Source organism: Phycodurus eques, chromosome 13, assembly GCF_024500275.1.
Source record: "Phycodurus eques isolate BA_2022a chromosome 13, UOR_Pequ_1.1, whole genome shotgun sequence".
NCBI classification, from domain to species: Eukaryota; Metazoa; Chordata; class Actinopteri; order Syngnathiformes; family Syngnathidae; genus Phycodurus; species Phycodurus eques.
The window spans coordinates 2,734,720-2,753,929 of record NC_084537.1 but is presented as its reverse complement, the minus strand read 5'-3'; the positions used below and the strand labels follow the sequence as shown (position 1 = coordinate 2,753,929).

Sequence of the window (19,210 nt, the reverse complement as noted above, 5' to 3'; positions counted from 1 at the left end):
TCATTGGACAGGAGGCGGGGTACACCCTGAATTGGTTGCCAGCCAATCGCAGGCTGGCAAGTGTTACTACAGCTAATCAGTGGAATTTTGCTTATCTGGAGGGTAAGCTGTGGAGAAAAATCTTGACGTACTACAAACAAAACTGACGGCAATTTTGGAATCAGCATGCCAATTTTAGTTTTAATCAGTATAAAATCTAACTCAACAGAAAATTGTTTTAAAATTGTTCTATTACTACACTGGACATCGATGCCATTTTAGGCTTTTATTTTGAAGTTGGCACTGGATCTCAGTGCTGGAGCTTAACCATACATTCGCCCCCTGGTGGGTGGCTGGCTAGGTTGCAGGCACTGCTGCAAATTAAGCACTTTTCATATGCACCAGTGCCCGCATTTTAAATATAAAAAATCGCAGACAATCAGGCTCATTTAATCGTGGCAGCCAAAGTTGCGATCCCGATTAAAATTCGATTGTTCAGCCCTACTTTCAAATCCAGTGGCGGTCATCCATTTTTCTATGCCGATCTTGCTTTCTTGCAACACTTAAAATTTGTTATCATTTTAGTGTGTTGTCTTATATTACGCAAGGTTAATTAACAAGACTGGTGCTGTTTGCTTTGCTGCAGTGAGTGATTGTAGGAATAAGGTGAGGATAACTTTAATTTATTCCGACTATTATGATCCGGTGTGCCTTCCACTTTGAAAGTGGTCTGTTTAAAACATACATACAATTGAAAAAGTATAAAGGTATGAAAAAAGCTCAAATTTTTTTCAATTAACTCAAGTGTTTAATGCAAGTTGGCACTCTTGGTGTCAGAGCAGTTTCTCAGAACTCTTGAAGCAGTCCTCTTTTGTACTGGAAAACTGACCACACCCACACCAAACTGAGGCAAGGAGAGCCATGTATAGCTATGGCAAGCCGACTACGTACCGTGCAGTTCAAAGGGGGCCTTTGTTCACTCCTTTAGCTTCCAGAGAGGCTCCCATCTTTCTCTCAACAAATGACCAAAATGCATTTTGTGTATCAGGAATTGCAGACTTTTTTCAGTCATTGTTGCTTGTTATCGTCCCTATCCAGATAAATCAATATCTGTAAATGGTAGGTAGACAGATATCGACATTTTATCATAAAAATTTAACCCAAAATGTTACTGAGCATACAATAATCAATAAGTTACACATTTTTATGCTCCATTTGTCACAAACACACTGAGCACTAAACAGGCTACTTTCTGAGTCATTAGCAATTAGAAGTAGTTATTGGAATCCGGTTGCAATATACTGTATTAATTAAGATGTCCAATTAATCATTACACTCAATTTATTTTTACTTGTTCTTCCTTTTGTTTAGATTCTCGTAGGAGAGGCTATTCTATTCTGCTATCTATCCAGGAGGTCATCGTCTATGCAGACTGAGGCAAACATCAATGCCGCAGGCTGTAATTTCAACTCTTACATTCGCAGAGTTGTACGCTTCATTGGTGAGGAAACACCGACAGCAGTATACTGCATGCCTATTTTCAATTACTATAATGAACCATAGACTACAGATAAATGATAAGTAAAAGTCTACCATAGCTCTACTAGTACCTTGTGTTACTGAACAAGACATGAGCAACTGGTGGCCTCTGCAAGTGTAGTTAGCGAGTTGCGAGGACGCCAGGTGAATCTGGTCCATCTTGTAATGATTTGCAGCGTATATTGGTGTTACAAAAACAACAACAAAGTAATGAATGTGTTAATGGGCCATTTCAATTGAAACAGGAAGATGTGGTAACTAAGAATGTTTAGTTAGCATCAAAATGGGGCACCACATCAGCCAACAGCAGGGCAAAATGACGAAAAACCTCAGTGGAGCAATCTGTTTACAGTTCTGTCAAATTAGTCCTCAATTGCAGAGGTCAATATCCTTGACTCAAACATACAGTACACAATAGAATGCTTAATATGTGGAACATTTATTGTCGAAGCTACAGAGAAAATATGGACACATGCAAAGGGAATTAACTACATAATACAAGACAAGAAGAACAGAACACAGCGGAATATAGAGTGAATGGCTTAACTCGTGAGATGCGTGTGAATGAACTGATGAGTGTTGAGACAGAATAAAGTTGGGACCCGTAAGATCGTTAAACCAACCCAAAGCTACTATGCACCAATTTGTACTTATTCTGGTAGTTGCTGCAATGTTTACTCACTATTAGTGGATCACGTGGTCACTGACTCGGATGCGTTCTTTCTCAGTCATCTCAGGTGTGAACCAAGCAGTTGAATAGTCAGGAAAAAGATGAAGAAAAGGAAGAAAAACAGGAACAGACCCAAAAATGAAAATTGGTCACGTGGATGCGGGGTGTTGCGCTCGTAACTTTCCTGCCGTTGGGCATGCTGGCGGGTCACGCTTTTATGCTTGATTGAGAGCGTAACTTGCGGGAATACTAGAGATTTCTCTCAGTAGCCTGCCAACCAAGAAGGCTGGGAAATACGGGTCACACCGCAGGATTAATGCTGGACCAAGCCTTTCTCGTGTCCGGGGAATCACGAGGAGACAATAAAATAAAAGGAAAAAAAGGACGGGGGGAAGGACGGCTGGAGCCGAGAGGGTTCAGGCAGGACGAGATCGCAGGACAGAGAAGGAACAAAAGCCAGAGACAAGGGAAGGGTCTGCCTTTATACTTCTGAATCGCCGGGCGGAAGGGATCTCGCCTCCATCTCTGATTTCTTCTCTGTCTGGATCAGACTACAAGACAAATTTGGTGTTTCCCGATTGCACTATGTCAGACTACTGCCATAAAATCTTGCCGTATCTCAGCTGGACAGCTGAGATACCACTGTATCACTGTATCCCGTCTTTTACGATCACTGGGCTTTATCTTGTGAAATCAAACACTGTTGGAGAGGTAGAACCAGAAAAAGTGTTACCATCGAACGTGACCGGATACACTCATTACCATGGCGACGACAACTGCGCAGCGCCACTGTATTGTGTGTGTATGTGGGGGGGGGGGGGGGGGGGGGGGGGGGAACAAAATGAGGAACAATGGGTGGTGGTCGTAACCATTGCTCCAGAGAGGACGTTCATTCAAGGATTGCTTGAGGTATGTTCACATACTTTTGATACGATACGGGCTATTGTAGGGTCAAATTGTTGTTTGTGGATTATGTCACACTAGAAGAAGTTTTGTCGTTCCTGACAAAATATGTCGGGCCCGATCTGGGAAATCGGCTGCGATAGCTGATCTAGGCATCAGTTTCTTAATTATACAGGCGCGCCCTAATCACGGGCGGACTCCCCTTTCTATTCAAAACGGTTCCCAACTTTAAAACTGTCTTAAATGTAAGAATGAACTGGCAGATCAAATAATACTGTCCAACACAACACTATTTCATCTGTTGTATGTCACATTATTTAATATATTTTGTACTTTTGTACTTTGTACTGACTGTGGCACAGTTCTTGTGAACAGACTCATCGCAAAACCTGCAGTATCAACATATTAATGACACAGAAATCAAATCATACATTCAGGGTACTCATGCAGTTTTGTCCACGTTTGAGCAGGCGTGCGATTTCCTTAACTTTATTGTTCATTCTCGATATATATAATACTGTTTAGAGTCACAAGGAGTCCATCTTGCAGTGTTTTCGCTCATCCCGCGGGGGTGTCCGTGTTCCATCAATGAGAAGTGACCGCTCGTTTTGAGGGCCGGTCATCTGGTCATCCTCAGTCTTCTGAGTGGGCTTTTTGAGAATGATAAGAGGGGGATTGTTCTTTGTTGGACAGTCATCAATAATCCTTCCTCACCCAGCCGAGCTGTGGGTGATGAGGCGACAACACAGACCTTTTTGGGGCAATCTGTCATCTCTCTTTACTGGGAAGTATTTGTTCTTGGGCTTTAGGTGTGAAGAAGAACAAGCCTTATCTCGTTGAGTGTCAATGTGAGTCAAAACAGACATCCTATCAGCTTGTGGGCTTAGCCAAGGAATATTTGGGGTTTCGCTGAGTGGTTTAAAAAGCAGGACAGGCCAGGCTCTGTGGTCTTTGGCCTGAGAGTCGATATCCGTTACACAGTTTTGGATTGAAGTTCTGTGTGTGGTTTGGGTGTGGTGTGCCTCAGCTGTGCTTGGTGTGCGTCTACTGTGCGTATAAATTGGTTGGTTGGACAGGGCTTAGTATATTGGCTCGGGCCCCATTCTTGTGGATTTCCCAAGTTATGGTGCCCGCTGGATTCATTTGCTACGCACAAGTCGGGGGCATCTGAAGGGCTTCCAGACAGTGGCTGCAAATAAATGAACATGATATAAAGAAGCTGATTTTCTTTTTGTAGAAAGTGTTAAAGTTCACTGGCTATTTCTGATACCAGGTCAGTTTGGATTTGAGTCGCCATATAGATCAATACAGTGGAATTGAAAAGTCAGTATTAAAATGCCAGGTTTTATAAACTATTGCGATAAGAAAAGAAAAAAATATATTTTTAAAACGTTTTCCACCATTAATGTGACCTATAATATGGACAACTAAATTGATTATTTTTTTTATCTTTTGAGAGGAGAAGTAAAGGGAACGGAAATAATATGGTTGCACACGAGTGCACACCCTCATAAGTGGGGATGTGTCTGTTTTTAGAATTAAACAATCACATTATAACTAACCTTAAATAGGAGTCAGAACACAAATGCCACATTTAAGATACCTCGGTTAAGCCCAATTAAATTTACCCGGTTCTATTAGGTTTTTCATGACATTTTTTTTGCTTTGTGCTTTCTAGCAGAAGCTTGAAGTCTTTGTGCTGTTTATTGTTTCTTCCACGTTGATTAAGGTCCCAGTTCCTACTGATATCCGTCAAAAAAACAACAACAATGCTGAATCAGAATTTTTGGATTCGAATCACAGCGGATCAAAGAATAACACACTACTTTATTCTCACAAGAGCTGCAATGCTGAATTTACTGGAAAAAAAATATATTCCGTGATGTATATCCTTTGTTTTTGGCCCTCGCCATTTTTACTTGTTGCGCATGCGCATATTGTGCGGTTGTACAGTAGTTAAAAAGTCCTGCAGCTGATCATCTGGATCACGGATGGTCGAAGCCATTTCACCAAAATGATGATTTCTGCGGAAGGAGGCGTCCGATGGCCATGCCTGAGGAGCTGCATGGATGATCCTCACTGTGGCAGAATGAATGGAAGATGATTGACAGATGATTGAGAAGCAGCTAATCAACTAGCTACTAGCATATGGATTCATGCATTTTACTTCACCAAGACCAGCGCAAAACAGACCCAAATCACAGTAGGGTTAGGGATCCTAGTTAAAGTAAGTCTATTTATACTAAATAGAAAAACTTCAAAAAAATTCAAATCAGGTGATTGGCTGGGCCATTCTGCAGCTTTATTTTTTGTCTTTGAAACCAATTGAGAGTTTCCTTGGCAGTATGTTTTTGATCATTATCCTGCTGAAGTGTACACCCTTGTTTCATTTTCATCCTCGTAGATCCCAACAGATTTTGTCAAGAATGTCTCGGTACATTTGCCTATTCATCCTTCCTTCAATAATTTGAAGTTTACCAGTACCATTTGCTGGAAAGCAGCCCCACACCATCATGTTCCCACCTCTGAATTTACTGTTGGTATGGTGTTTTTAGGGTGATGTGTCGTGTCAGTTTCAAGATGGCGCCTACCAGTGTGGCCGCCTCGGTAACGCGCTCTCTAGTATTGTCTTTGTTTTTGTGTTTTTCGTCCGTCTTTGGAGACCTTACACGACTCACTTACACAAGGGGAGACCTGCTAACCATCAAGGAGGCTACTCCGGACTTTCTGTCACCGACTTTCGAAAATCCGCTCAGTTTTTTCCCCGAGTTACTCACCGGAGCGGCGTCCGCGGTTTTCGGCGCATGGATGCGGAAGCGGCGCCACAGAGGAAAACGAGCCGGAATTCAGGTGAAACTCCGCAAGAGAGGACACAGATTGGCGTTCCCGTCGATCCACCTCGCGAATGTACGCTCCCTACCCAACAAAATGGACGAGCTTCATCTTCTGTTAAAGACCAGTAAAGACTTCGGACGTTCCGCGGCCATGTGCTTCACGGAGACCTGGCTTTGCGACGCTGTACCCGATGGCGCCGTCACGCTTCCCAGCTTCAACATTCATCGAGCGGACCGCGACATGGAATCATCGGGAAAAACGAAGGGCGGCGGGATATGCCTCCATATAAACGAAAAATGGTGTACGGACGTCACGGTGCTCAGCACACACTGCAGCCCGCATTTGGAGTCGCTGTTTCTGAACTGTAAACCATTTTACGCGCCACGTGAGTTTGCATCGTTTATACTGGCTGGAGTCTATATCACACCGCAAGCTAACACGAGCGCCGCATTGCTAACGCTCGCCGAACAAGTCAACGAAATTGAAAAAAAACACCCTGACTCACCCCTCATTATTCTCGGGGACTTTAACAAAGCTAAACTCAACCACGAACTCCCTAAATACAAGCAGCACATCGACTGTCCTACGAGGGAAAATAATACTTTAGACCACTGCTACACTACGGTAAAAAACGCATACCGTGCTATACCTCGTGCAGCCCTGGGCTCGTCTGATCACTGCTTAATTCACTTAATACCGACGTACAAGCAAGAACTTAAATGTGCGAAGCCTACAGTGAAAACAGTCAAAAAGTGGACCAATGAAGCAAAGATGGAACTTCAAAGCTGTTTAGACTGCACAGACTGGAGTGTCTTTGAAAATTCAGCTGGCAGCCTGGATGAATATACGGACACTGTCACATCCTATATCAGTTTCTGTGAAGAGGTTTGTGTACCAACAAAATCATTTCGGACATTCCACAACAACAAGCCGTGGTTCACTGCTAAACTTAAGCAGCTTCGCCAAGCTAAGGAAGATGCATATCAGAGCGGGGACAGGGCCCTGTATAATCGAGCTAGAAACCAGCTGACTAAAGAAATTAACATTGCAAAGAGGATCTATGCAGCAAAGTTGGAAAAACAGTTTAGCGCGAACGACTCGAAATCAGTCTGGCGTGCATTCCAATCGCTGACTAATTACAAGCGACGATCCCCCCAAGCTGAGAACAATAGCACACTAGCCAACGACTTGAATACCTTCTATTGCAGATTTGAAAAGGACAGTTTCATTCCACACACCCACCCGGCCGCACCCGCGACCACAACCACACCTCTGACTTCTGCGTTAACCATCCATGAACAGGATGTGAGACGCATCTTCAAACAACAGAAGATTAACAAAGCAACAGGACCGGACCATGTGTCCCCATCCTGCCTCAAAGTCTGCGCGGACCAGCTCGCTCCAGTCTTCACTCAGATCTTTAACAGATCTTTGGAAATGTGCGAAGTTCCATCCTGCTTCAAACGCTCCACCATCATTCCAGTCCCCAAGAAACCTGCAATCTCTAGTCTGAATGACTACAGGCCTGTCGCTTTGACATCTGTGGTCATGAAGTCCTTTGAACGTCTCGTGCTGGACCACCTCAAGAGTGTCACAGGTCCCCTGCTGGACCCCCTGCAGTTTGCCTACCAAGCGAACAGGTCTGCGGATGATGCAGTCAACATGGGACTGCACTTCATCCTAGAACACCTCGACAGTGCAGGGACCTACGCGAGGATCCTGTTCGTGGACTTCAGCTCAGCGTTCAACACCATCATCCCTGAACTCCTTTCAACCAAGCTTCTCCAGCTCAGCGTCTCACCTGCCATCTGCCAGTGGATTTACAGCTTTCTGACGGGCAGGGCACAGCAGGTCAGGCTGGGGGAGGCCACCTCATCCACACGCAGCATCAGCACTGGGGCGCCCCAAGGTTGTGTCCTCTCTCCGCTGCTCTTCTCTCTCTACACGAACGACTGCACCTCAGCGAACCCGACTGTCAAGCTCCTGAAGTTTGCAGATGACACCACTGTCATCGGCCTCATCAAGGACGGTGACGAGTCTGCATATCGACAGGAAGCGGAGCGGCTGGAGCTGTGGTGCGGGCGACACAACCTGGAGCTGAACACGCTCAAGACGGTAGAGATGATCGTGGACTTCAGGAGGCATCCTTCGCCACAGCTGCCCCTCACGTTGTCCAGCTGCCTTGTGTCAACCGTCGAGACCTTCAAGTTCCTGGGAATTACAATCTCTCAGGACCTGAAGTGGGCGAACAACATCAACTCCGTCCTCAAAAAGGCCCAGCAGAGGATGTACTTCCTGCGGCTTCTGAGAAAGCACGGCCTGCCACCGGAGCTGCTGAGACAGTTCTACACAGCGGTCATCGAATCGGTCCTGTGTTCTTCCATCACAGTCTGGTTTGGTGCTGCTACAAAAAAGGACAAACTCCGACTGCAACGGACAATCAAAACTGCTGAAAGGATTGTCGGTACCCCCCTACCCACCATTGAGGACTTGCACGCTGCCAGAACTAAGACAAGGGCGTGCAAAATCCTCTCGGACCGTTTGCACCCCGGTCACCAGCTCTTCCAGCTTCTTCCCTCAGGTATGCGCTACCGATCAACGCAAACTAGAACTAGTAGACATTCCAACAGCTTCTTCCCTCTTGCGATCAACTTCTTAAACACCTAACCTATAATTCCATTACAACAAGCTGGCAATTTTTTGACTTGAGTTCGTTGTCACATTTCTGTGGGGCCAATTATGTATTACTTGTGCACTCACTGTAGTTGTCTCGCCGTGCTGCACTATTTGCATATACTGGCCACTCATGCCAGAGTAGCATCTGCTCCATTTGCACACTGATTGAGGAGTATCTGTAACATTTGCACAACCGACATTGTCCCAGATGATCGCACTACTCGTCACTTTAAACCGCATACACTCCTTGAAGTCTCAGCGCCCTTTGCACAATGGTCATTGCACCGGACTATTGCAATATTAGTCGTTCGAACTGCTCTAAGTGCTAGAGGACTCTGCATCTTTTTGCACAATTGTTTTTTGTCAATGTCTTTATGTCCCCAAAGTGTTCTGTAAATTGACTGTTTGTTGTACTAGAGCGGCTCCAACTACCGGAGACAAATTCCTTGTGTGTTTTGGACATACTTGGCAAATAAAGATGATTCTGATTCTGATTCTGATTCTGATTTCTCCTCCAAGCGTGGTGTGCGTTATATCCAAACAGTTCAATTTTGCTCTCATCCGACCAGACTATATTCTCCGAGTATTTAGATGGCTTGTCCAAATGTTCTTCAGCAAACTTTAAACGAGCTTTGACATGTTTTTTTTCCAGCAATGGGGTCATACTCGCTATTTTGCTTGTGACAACAGTACCTGCTAATTCCAGGGGCCTCAGGTACAAAAGGTGCGTACGCACAAAAACCTGCCGTACATTCTTTTTCACAGCAAAGTTCAGATGTATCAAGAGTGAAATGACCGTGGAAATGTGCGGTGCCTCATGCCAACTTCATGGTGGGTGTATGCACGTTTCTGCAGCTGTTGGTACTTTGGCGACACTGAGAGTACATGCTGGGAAACTGTTATAATAAATCTGCACAGAGACACATGAATTAGCACTGATGAATAATTGATGCCCAGCAACATATGATTTCAACAATGTAATAGAGGCAAGGACTCACAATTCATTTGTTAACCAGTGTATTTAATGAATGAATTTGTGAGGACACATATGAATTGATAAAGGTGATCATTTATGCCGCCTATTGCCCTCACAATCGCTTCTTGTGACTCAAGCACATGCACTGAAAAAAGTGTCCTTTGAATTTCCTTAATTTGAACATGCACATTGGTTGCACTTGATTAAAATGTGTTAAAATGACAAGTACATTCAAGGACTCTTATCAGTCTGCACGTGTGCAGCAGCAGCCGATTTTTGGAGTGTAATTGCGTCGGAGATGCGGACTTTGTATCGATCCGTTGTGGTATAGAAGGAGCTAAGCCGAAAGGCGAAGCTCTCGATTTACCGGTCGATCTACGTTCCTACCCTCACCTATGGTCACGAGCTGTAGGTCGTGACCGAAAGAACAAGATCCCGGATACAAGTGCCCGAAATGAGTTTCCTCCGCAGGGTGTCGGGGCTCTCCCTTAGAGATAGGGTGAGAAGCTCGGTCATCCGGGAGGATCTCAGAGTAGAGATGCTCCTCCACATCGAGAGTAGCCAGTTGAGGTGGTTGGGGCATCTGGTTTTGGATGCCTCTCGGACGCCTCCCTGGTGAGGTGTTCTGGGCACGTCCTACCGGGAGGAGACTGCGGGGACGACCCAGGACACGCTGGAGAGACTACATCCTTTGACTGGCCTGGGAACGCCTCGAGATTCCCCCAGAAGAGCTGGATGAAGTGGCTGGGGAGAGGGAAGTCTGGGTGTCCCTGCTAAAGCTACTGCCTCCGTGACCTGACCTCGGATAAGCGGTAGAAAATGGATGGATGGATGGACAATGAAGTTATGGGAAAGAGTAGTGGAGGCTAGACTCAGGACAGAGGTGAGTATTTGCGAGCAACAATATGGTTTCATGCCTAGAAAGAGAACCACAAATGCATTATTTGCCTTGAGGGTGTTCATGGAGAGGTACAGAGAAGGTCAGAAGGAGCTACATTCTGTCTTGGTAGATCATCGCCTGCCACCGTGGGGGACCTAGGTTCAAGACCCTGACTGGACCATCTGCCAACATCCCCCGGACTCGCGGCTGTGGTGTCCTTGAGCAAGACACTGATACCCTGAAATGCTCCCCGGGCGCTTCAGCTGCCCCCTGCTCCAGTGTGTTCCGCTAACATGTGTATGTGTTCACTGTGATGGGTTAAATGCAGAGAAGAAATTTCGTGTGGATGCATGCATGTTCATGACAATAAAAGGTGATTCTTCTTCTTCTTCTTCTATGACAGGGTACCTAGAGAGGAACTGTGGTAATGCGTGCAGAAATCTGGAGTGACAGAGAAGTATGTTAGAATAATACAGGACATGTATGAGGGCAGCAGAACAGTGGTGAAGTGTCCTGTAGGTGTGACAGAGGAATTTAAAGTAGAGGTGGGACTGCATCAGGGATCAGCCCTGAGCTCCTTTCTGTTTGCAGTGGGGATGGATAGGCAGACAGATCAGGTTAGACTGGAATCCCCATGCACCATGATGTTGACAGATGACAATATGATCTGCAGTATAAGCAGGGGGCAGTTGGAGCAACAGTTATAAAGGTGGAGGCATGCACTGGAAAGGAGATGAATGAAGATTAGCCAAAGTCAGACAGACTACATGTGCATGAATGAGAGAGGTGGAGGGGGAAGAGTGACGCTACAGGGAAAAGAGATAGAAAGGGTGGAGGACTTGAAATACTTGGGGTCAACTGTCCACAGCAATGGTGAGTGTGGGAAGGAAGTGAAGAAACGGGTCCAAGCAGGTTGGAATGGGTGGAGGAAGGTGTCAGGTGTAAGATTCAAGGTACTGCAGTACAGATGGAGCAAATAGTGGAACGCAGAACCAGAAGACCGCTCTTTTTCTTGCTGGCCAAGTCTTTCATGATAGGCTATAGACATTTATGTGCTTTTTCCCACAGAAGTTTGTGAAAAAGACATCTTCAAATCATATACTGCATTACTGTCCACTTCTTTCCCCGTCCAGCCAATGTTTAATATTTGTATACCTCCAATACACAATTATTGCTGCAGCACGAATCATGCTACATAGCAGCAGGATAGCATACTATATTAATTCATTGAGAAATTGTCTGTTCACTGATTTGACAGTATTTAGTATTTTTTTTATTTCTTTATAACAGAAATTGGATACTGACGACTAACTGATTTTTTTGCTTGAGTCTCAAAATTCAAGTCATCAGAAACACAGGAACATTCTTTAAGGCAATGCAACGATAGAAACAACCAACTAACAATAATGTTTCTGAGCAGCCTCTGTATTCTGTAATATGTTTGTCACATCATCTGGCTCAAAATCCATCTCTCCAGCGATGAGCTCTGCCATCTTGACTGCTAGCACAGCCGGGCATAGCTCCAACGTACCGACTTCATCAGTTGTCCTCTCATATCTTATGGCACCAATGGCTTTGGTCGAGGCATCTGAGAAGAAGCAGATTCCTTTTTCCTTGGTGTTTGAGTGAGAACTGACTGTGTTGGCAAGGGATATATGAAGTTGTTGCAGGTCTTTAAGGGAGTCTGAGATGAGTGCATCATGAGTCCACAGGGCTCCCATTCTATTACTCAATTGCTGTCTGAGCCATACTGTAGTTCAAATTTAACAGCTGCCCTTCTTTAAACTGTAGGTGGCCACTGCTGGCAAAAGAGCTGTTCCCGTATTCCTGTCCTGTATATCATCCTGTATATTTCCGTCTCATCCTGTATTCAATGACATCTTTCTCGGGATTGTCATTACGAACCCAGAGGAAGCGTCGGTCATCGTGGTGATCTTCTCACACAATGAAACAATGAATCATATGGTGCATGTCAGCAGTCATTGCAAATCACTCTTTTCTGAACTTTGATCGGGACTCCCCTAAGACTGTTAGCCAACTCCGGTCCGGTGAGCAGGACGTTGTTGAGATGCCATCTTGCAGTCTGCTGGAGTCAAAAACCATTCTGTTCTGGTTTGTTTTTTTGGGATGGTACACTTCAAAGGTGGGCAGGTATCATTGCTTTTTTCCATTTGGCAGTGGAGGTGCAGGCTCTGTGTGGTTACAATAAAACAGATTATGCATGAAGAGAATAAAGTTTTTTCCATTTTCGGTTTACGGTCGAGTGTGCACTTCAGAGGGGAAAAACAGTTTATCATCTGGTTTGTATTGTTAGGAAGTTATTTCCAGGGAGATTTGAAAAGGAGATGTGCCATCCAGTTTATTGGACTAATCTTGGAAGACCTCTTTACCATGGTGTGGGGGAAGAGCACATTTATAAAAAGAGATAACTTATTATCAACTTTTGTTCTCTGGAAGACGATGAGTCCAAGACTATCTAGGCCAAGACTAACTAGACTATCTTTTGTCTTTTGGCTGTAGCTTCTCTGCCAGTTGTCGAACTGAAGCAATGAGTTGGGGCTGACTATTTCTTTCAGCTCGACGTGGCTTATGCACAGAGTGAACAGCGAATGTCTGCTGTTCTTGAGTATGTCCATCTTAAAGCTGCAAACGGTGTGTACATTTTCTAAGCCCACGTCACCTACCAGCACCCAGCCAAGATCCAACTTTTACAATAAACAAAACAAAAAAAATTTTGTAAGTTGTTTGTTTTTTTTGTTTTGTTTGTTTGTTAGTTTTTTTTTGTTTTGTTTTTTAAATCCTGTCCTGTTCAGCTGCATGGCCTTGCAGACTGGTGGATCTGTATGTCTTTTGTGCTGTAACAGTTTTGCTGTGCAACAGGGGAGTTTGAAATACTCCCATCTGCTTATTTTAAATTATTTTAAATTCGGTGGCCGACTGGTTAGAGCCTCTTGCCTCAAAGTTCTGAGGACCGGGGTTCAATCCCCGGCCCCGCCTGTGTGGAGTTTGCATGTTCTCCCCGTGCCTGCGTGGGTTTTCTCAGGGCACTCCGGTTTCCTCCCACGTCCCAAAAACATGCATGGTAAGTTGATTGAAGACTCTAAATTGCCCTTAGGTGTGAATGTGATTGTGGATGGTTGTTTGTTTGTAAGTGCCCTGCGATTGGCTGGCAACCAGTTCAGGGTGTACACCGCCTCCTGCCCAATGATAGCTGGGGTAGGCTCCAGCATTCCCGCAACCCTTGTATGGATAAGTGGCTCAGAAAATTGATGGATGGATGGATTATTCTGATGTTAATTGAAAATGCAGTTGGACAGAAAAGGTTCTTAGGGGACAGGAAGAGTGGACAAGGGGAATAGAGGTGCGAACCACAGCGCAACAATAGTGAGACTGTCTAGGGGGGTCAAACTAATTTTTGTCTCGGGCCACATTGAAGTTATGATTTCCCTCAGAGGGCCGTTAGAACAACAGTGAAATGTTTAATCACCAAATCATATTATTACCATTACACAACAAATTGAAGTTTTGAAATCAGAAGACAAGTTCACGGATTGTTTAAGTCTCTGTATAAGAAGGGTTTGGTAACAGAAAAATGCAATATCTCAACATTATTGTTTAATTTGGATGACAATTTGGAATTTGGGTAGCCGGCACGGTGGACGACTGGTTAGGACATCTTCCTCACAGGTCTGGGGACCGGGGTTCAAATGTGCCTGTGTGGAGTTTGCATGTTCTCACCGTGCCTGGGTGGGTTTTCTCCGGGCACTCCAGTTTCCTCCCACATCCCAAAAACATGCATGGTAGGTTAATTGGGAACTCTTAAATTGCCCGTAGGTATGATTGTGAGCACGAATGATTGTTTGTTTATATATGCCCTGCAATTGGCTGGCGACTGGTTCAGGGTGTACCCCGCCTCCCGCCCGAAGATAGCTGGGATAGGCTCCGGCAGCCCGTAACCCTAGTGAGGAGAAGCGGTGAAGAAAATGGATGGATGGATGGATGGAATTTGGATACAGATTTGAGCAAAAATCACAGAGGTTGACGAGCATGATTTGCTTTCACGGGCCACATAAAATGATGTGAGCCTTGAGTTTGACATGGTCTTGATATTTGAGAACAAGTAATATTACAACAGTCAAATCGTGTTCTTATTTGTGGATGGGGGGACACAGGTTGAGGACATGCAATAACTAACCAAGAGAACAGAAAAGGACAGGACAGGACAGGATGTGGGAAATGAGGAAGGCAGTGCTACTGACCAGTGGTGCAGTGGGATTCTTTTTTAGTGGATAAACACCTGTAAGAACCTGTGAGTTGATATGTTAGTATAACACGTGTTGTTATTAGTGGTCCCAGCACAAGCAATTAAAGCCTATAGCGTGTCTATCGAACTTATGAGTGAATGAACACCATACCACATGCATGTTAGTCAACTGGTGTACGGAGTTGCTGAGCTGGCATATTGAAGAAGGGTGGGCCCCTCCACCCACAAGAGGGGCCAAGCCAGCGAGCCCGTCCAGCAGGGGACCCAACCAGGGGAACTCCACCGACCCCCCCAGGACCCAGGGAGGTCCCCAGCCCAACCAAAGTGTGCTGACCAGTCCCAAAACGGTCATAGCCCGCCAAAAGCGAGCCAATGTTAAGCGCCCATTGTGAGCAAGGACAGGCGAGGGCGCCAAGAGAGGGGAGAGGAAGATGGGGCTCAAAGTGGGGGAGGGGGGCGGAAACCCATCTATCCGCAGCCCAACAACTGAAGTGGGGGGAAGGGCGCAACCCACAGGAGTCAAGCCAAGAGAAATGTGAAGAAACACCACCCACCCTATTACTATGGGTACCAGGTCCCCGACTGGCAACCATTATCCCTGTACCGTGATCATGCGTGGTGGGGTGTAGTCCATTAAAAGTGGGGAGACTGGTGGGGGTGAGGTGAAATGGTCACAAGGCAGTAACCGTAACCATCACCTCCACTCAGGCCAACCAGCTCCCTAAAGGATGTGCGAATGTATATGGTGCATTACAAATGCGCGGAGGAAAAGCATGGCAGGCCAGAGAGCAGGCCGGAGTGCTGGGACACCTAGCCGAGTGTCCTCCCAGCCCAATACTGCCCGAGCCCCACAGATGGGTGTATATGCATTAAAACTCAAGGACCAGCAGGGCAGAGAAGCGGGGGGCGACCAGACCGGAAACCAGCACAGATGTGCCAGCACCCAGCCCAGCGCCTGCCCCAACATGCCCAGTGCCAGTCCCCCAGGGGACCCTGAATGAGATGGAAATGTGCCCAATGTGCGATGTATGTACAGTGTTAGTACTAAAAATGTGCAGAGTCTGTGAAGTAGAAATTTAATTTTATTTTAATGTGATTAAAATTAAACGGTCAAACATTTCAGAAAATCATTATCATTAAACAAAACATAACCATAAAGAAATTAATGATGGTTGTTTTTCAGTCATCAGTCATATTTAAAAAAAGAAAAAACAATATTTCACAAATTCTGCCAGGATATGTCAATTTATGAGCACAATTGTGTATATATGCAGTCATAGGTAGCCCCTGTCATATTGGAATAAAAGTGTACGCTACACTTTTTTATATAACCACTAGGTGGCGTTGCCATTTTGGAATGAAAGTGTACAGCTTTTTCATAACCACTAGATGGTAGCATACATTTATAAAATGTGAAAGTTTTTTCCATTTGCCCCTATAACTATGTATAATGCGCACTATTGACTTTTGACACGTTTTTAGGGGGGAAATGTGCATTATACACGAGAAATTAGGCTACCTGTAAATAGAATGTTCCATCTTAATTGTTAAAAATTCAGGGCATGAACCTCGGTTTATTTGTACTTCTACAGCAAAAGTACCTGTAGTTAAAAAAATACAAAAAAAAAAACAGTTACCTGATTGAGCAAAACCAATGTGATATTTGGATTCAGCACATCAAAATTGTCCTAAATCAGCTAAAAAAAATAATCTATCCATCCATCCATTTTTCTGTACCGCTTATCCTCACTAGGGTCATCAATAATAAATTTGTTGTTGACCAGTGTTATCAGTTCCATCGGTCTTTCGTCTCAGTTTATAAACTTAAATGACGCCCCTGCCAAGGGGGAGAAGGATTTGAGCCTGTTTGTCAAGAGAAGGAATCTCATCGACAAGACATTTCAGATGAGATTGATAGAGAGAAACTTCAGGTGTTGGGATTTCTTCACAATTGTCTGGTAATGCTAACTACTCCATTTGTCGCTTCTCACTGGCCTTCTGCCTGTGCTCTCTTTCATGCCTGCACAGGTCTTCACTGAATATTAGGATGTAGTTCCCTGAATACTGAAGACATCGAAAAACTCAATTGATCATTGAGCATAGCATACATTGTCACTGCACTTTTTTTTGTAGGATACAAAAGCCATATTTTGGAGCAGGACTTTCCCGTGAGGTCGGTACCACATCAGTCTACAGAGAATTTACTGCAGGAATGGTTTGCTAATGGTTTTGGGGGATCAGGTTTCCATGGCAGCAGCCGAGGATGCAGCTTTGAAGTCACGAGCGACGTGGGAAGATTATGAGCGGTGCCTGAAGCAAATCCCTTCCTTTCTAAGGTAAACTTTGCATTCTTCTATAGGTTTCAATCTGAAGCCACGGCAATTTTTAGAGGATGGGGCTTATTGTGGATAACACTGCTCAGCAGGATCATCTTTAGGTTCAGCTTTACTCTGAGAAGATGTATTGAAGAAGCTCTGAAGTTGGTCAGTTTGGGGGAGGAAGGATGATTGATGACTGTTCATCAAAGAACAATCCCCCTCTTATCACCCTCAAAAGCCCACTCAGCAGATTGAGGATGACCAGACACAAACCCTCAAAACGAGCATTCACTTCTCATTGATAGAACATGGACATCCCCCAGGGTTGACCGAAAACACTGCAAGGACTCCTTGTGATCTTATGCTCTGACTACTGCCTGAATCTCTAATATTCCCGCAGGTTACGCTCTCAATCAAACATAAAAGTGTGACTCGCCAGCAAGCCCAACGGCATAAAATTCCGAGCACAACTCCCTGCATCAGCATGACCACCAATTTTTACTTTTGGGTCCTCTCCCGTTTGTCTTCCATTTCTTCATCTTTTTCTTGACTATTCAACTGCCTGGTTCCCAGGGAGAGAAAGACCACTCCGAATTGGTGACCACGTGATCCACTAATAGTGAGTAAATATTGCAGAAACTATCAGAGAAAGTAGAAATCGGTGCATAGTAGCATGGAATTAGTTTAACGATCTTACGGGTCCCAACTTTATTCTCTCTCAACACTCATCAGTTCATTCAGGCTCATCTCACGAGTTAAGCCATTCACTCTATATCCGCTGTGTTATGCTACCCGTCCTTTATTATGTAGTTAACTCCCTTTGCATTTATCTCAATTTCCCCTGTAGATTTACAATAAACGTTCTACATATCAAGTATTCTATTATGTGCTGTCTGTGTTTGGGTCAAGAATATTGACCTCTGCAATCAAGGACTAATTTTACATAACTGTGGCAACCCTTTCAGAAAAAGAATCCACAAGATTTTTCGTCGTTTTGCCCTGCTGTTAGCCAATCAACAATTTGGTGCCCCATTTTGATGCTAACTAAACATCCTTAGGTTACCACATCCTCTCCTTTCAATTGAAACGGACCCCAGGGAACGAAGGAGAACACGAACGTTATCCTCCAACCCCTCAACACATGAATAAAAAATGTTAAGCACCAATATATGCTACAATTGATATGCATTTTTCTCACTTCATCTCTGGTATAAGGTGATGGTCCAGTCTAATGGCAAGTGCTAAAAGATTATTATGTTCTTCACTCACTGTGAGTTTGGGTCAAATCTGGCTCCACTGTCCAAAACTAAACGAAAAATCTGCCACACACAGTGGTCTCTGCCTTGGCTAAACGAACAGCTACAGTAGATAACCTTATGGTGTAATTTGGATGATCATAAAATCTCTGTTCATTGGGAGAAGGGTTGACTCCAGGGTGCAGAATCAGAGATGAAATTGATTTATTTAATTAATGCAGTCCGAAAAGAAGGAGGAAGGTAGTTGGTGACTCGGGTGAAACTACAGAACTTTTCTTTCCTTCCTTTTCCATTTTGTTGTGTTTATAAATTCAAGATACACTGTTGTGCATTTACATCATTATCCAAACTATTGTATTTTCAAGACAATCAGATATAATTTACAATTAAATAAAATTCTTCTCATGCTTTTCACAGGTGTCCATATCTTCGGCCTGTGTGTGACAGCACTGATAACTGACATTTTTCAGCTGTCCACTGGACAGCACACACCTTACTGGCTGGATGTGTGCAAACCCAATTTAACTAACATTAATATTTCGACTTGTGATGAAGCTTTTATTTTGGATGACATTTGTTCTGGACAAGACATCATTCTCATCATTGCTGGGAGGTAAATATTGTGTTCTGTCCTGGATTAATTGTATATGTTTCAAGTCTTTTAGATATATGTGTACATGACGATATGTGTCAACTCATGAATTGCTGCTCTGTTTTGACACATTTGCACACACAATAACAGCATACACGCCCTTCCGAGAGGATTGGAACCACTGTTCCAATGCTTGGCCAGAATATACAGTGGGACTTCAGTTTACAAACGAGTCTGTTCATGAATAAAGTGGTTTACAAACAAGATTTTCTAACAAATACTGCTTCAGTTCACAAACTATGCTTCATTTCAACAGTCAAAG

General features: G+C 44.3%; 1 protein-coding gene across 1 annotated transcript in view; it reads left to right on the top strand.

The window, feature by feature from the left end:
• Positions 1–19,210, top strand: part of LOC133411536 (phospholipid phosphatase-related protein type 4-like) — a 200,930-nt gene that overhangs the window by 53,766 nt on the left and 127,954 nt on the right. The window contains exons 3-4 of the mRNA XM_061694047.1: positions 1,351–1,480; positions 18,714–18,909. Coding sequence (XP_061550031.1) covers positions 1,351–1,480; positions 18,714–18,909 — 326 coding nt within the window. The remainder of the gene's footprint in view (positions 1–1,350; positions 1,481–18,713; positions 18,910–19,210) is intronic.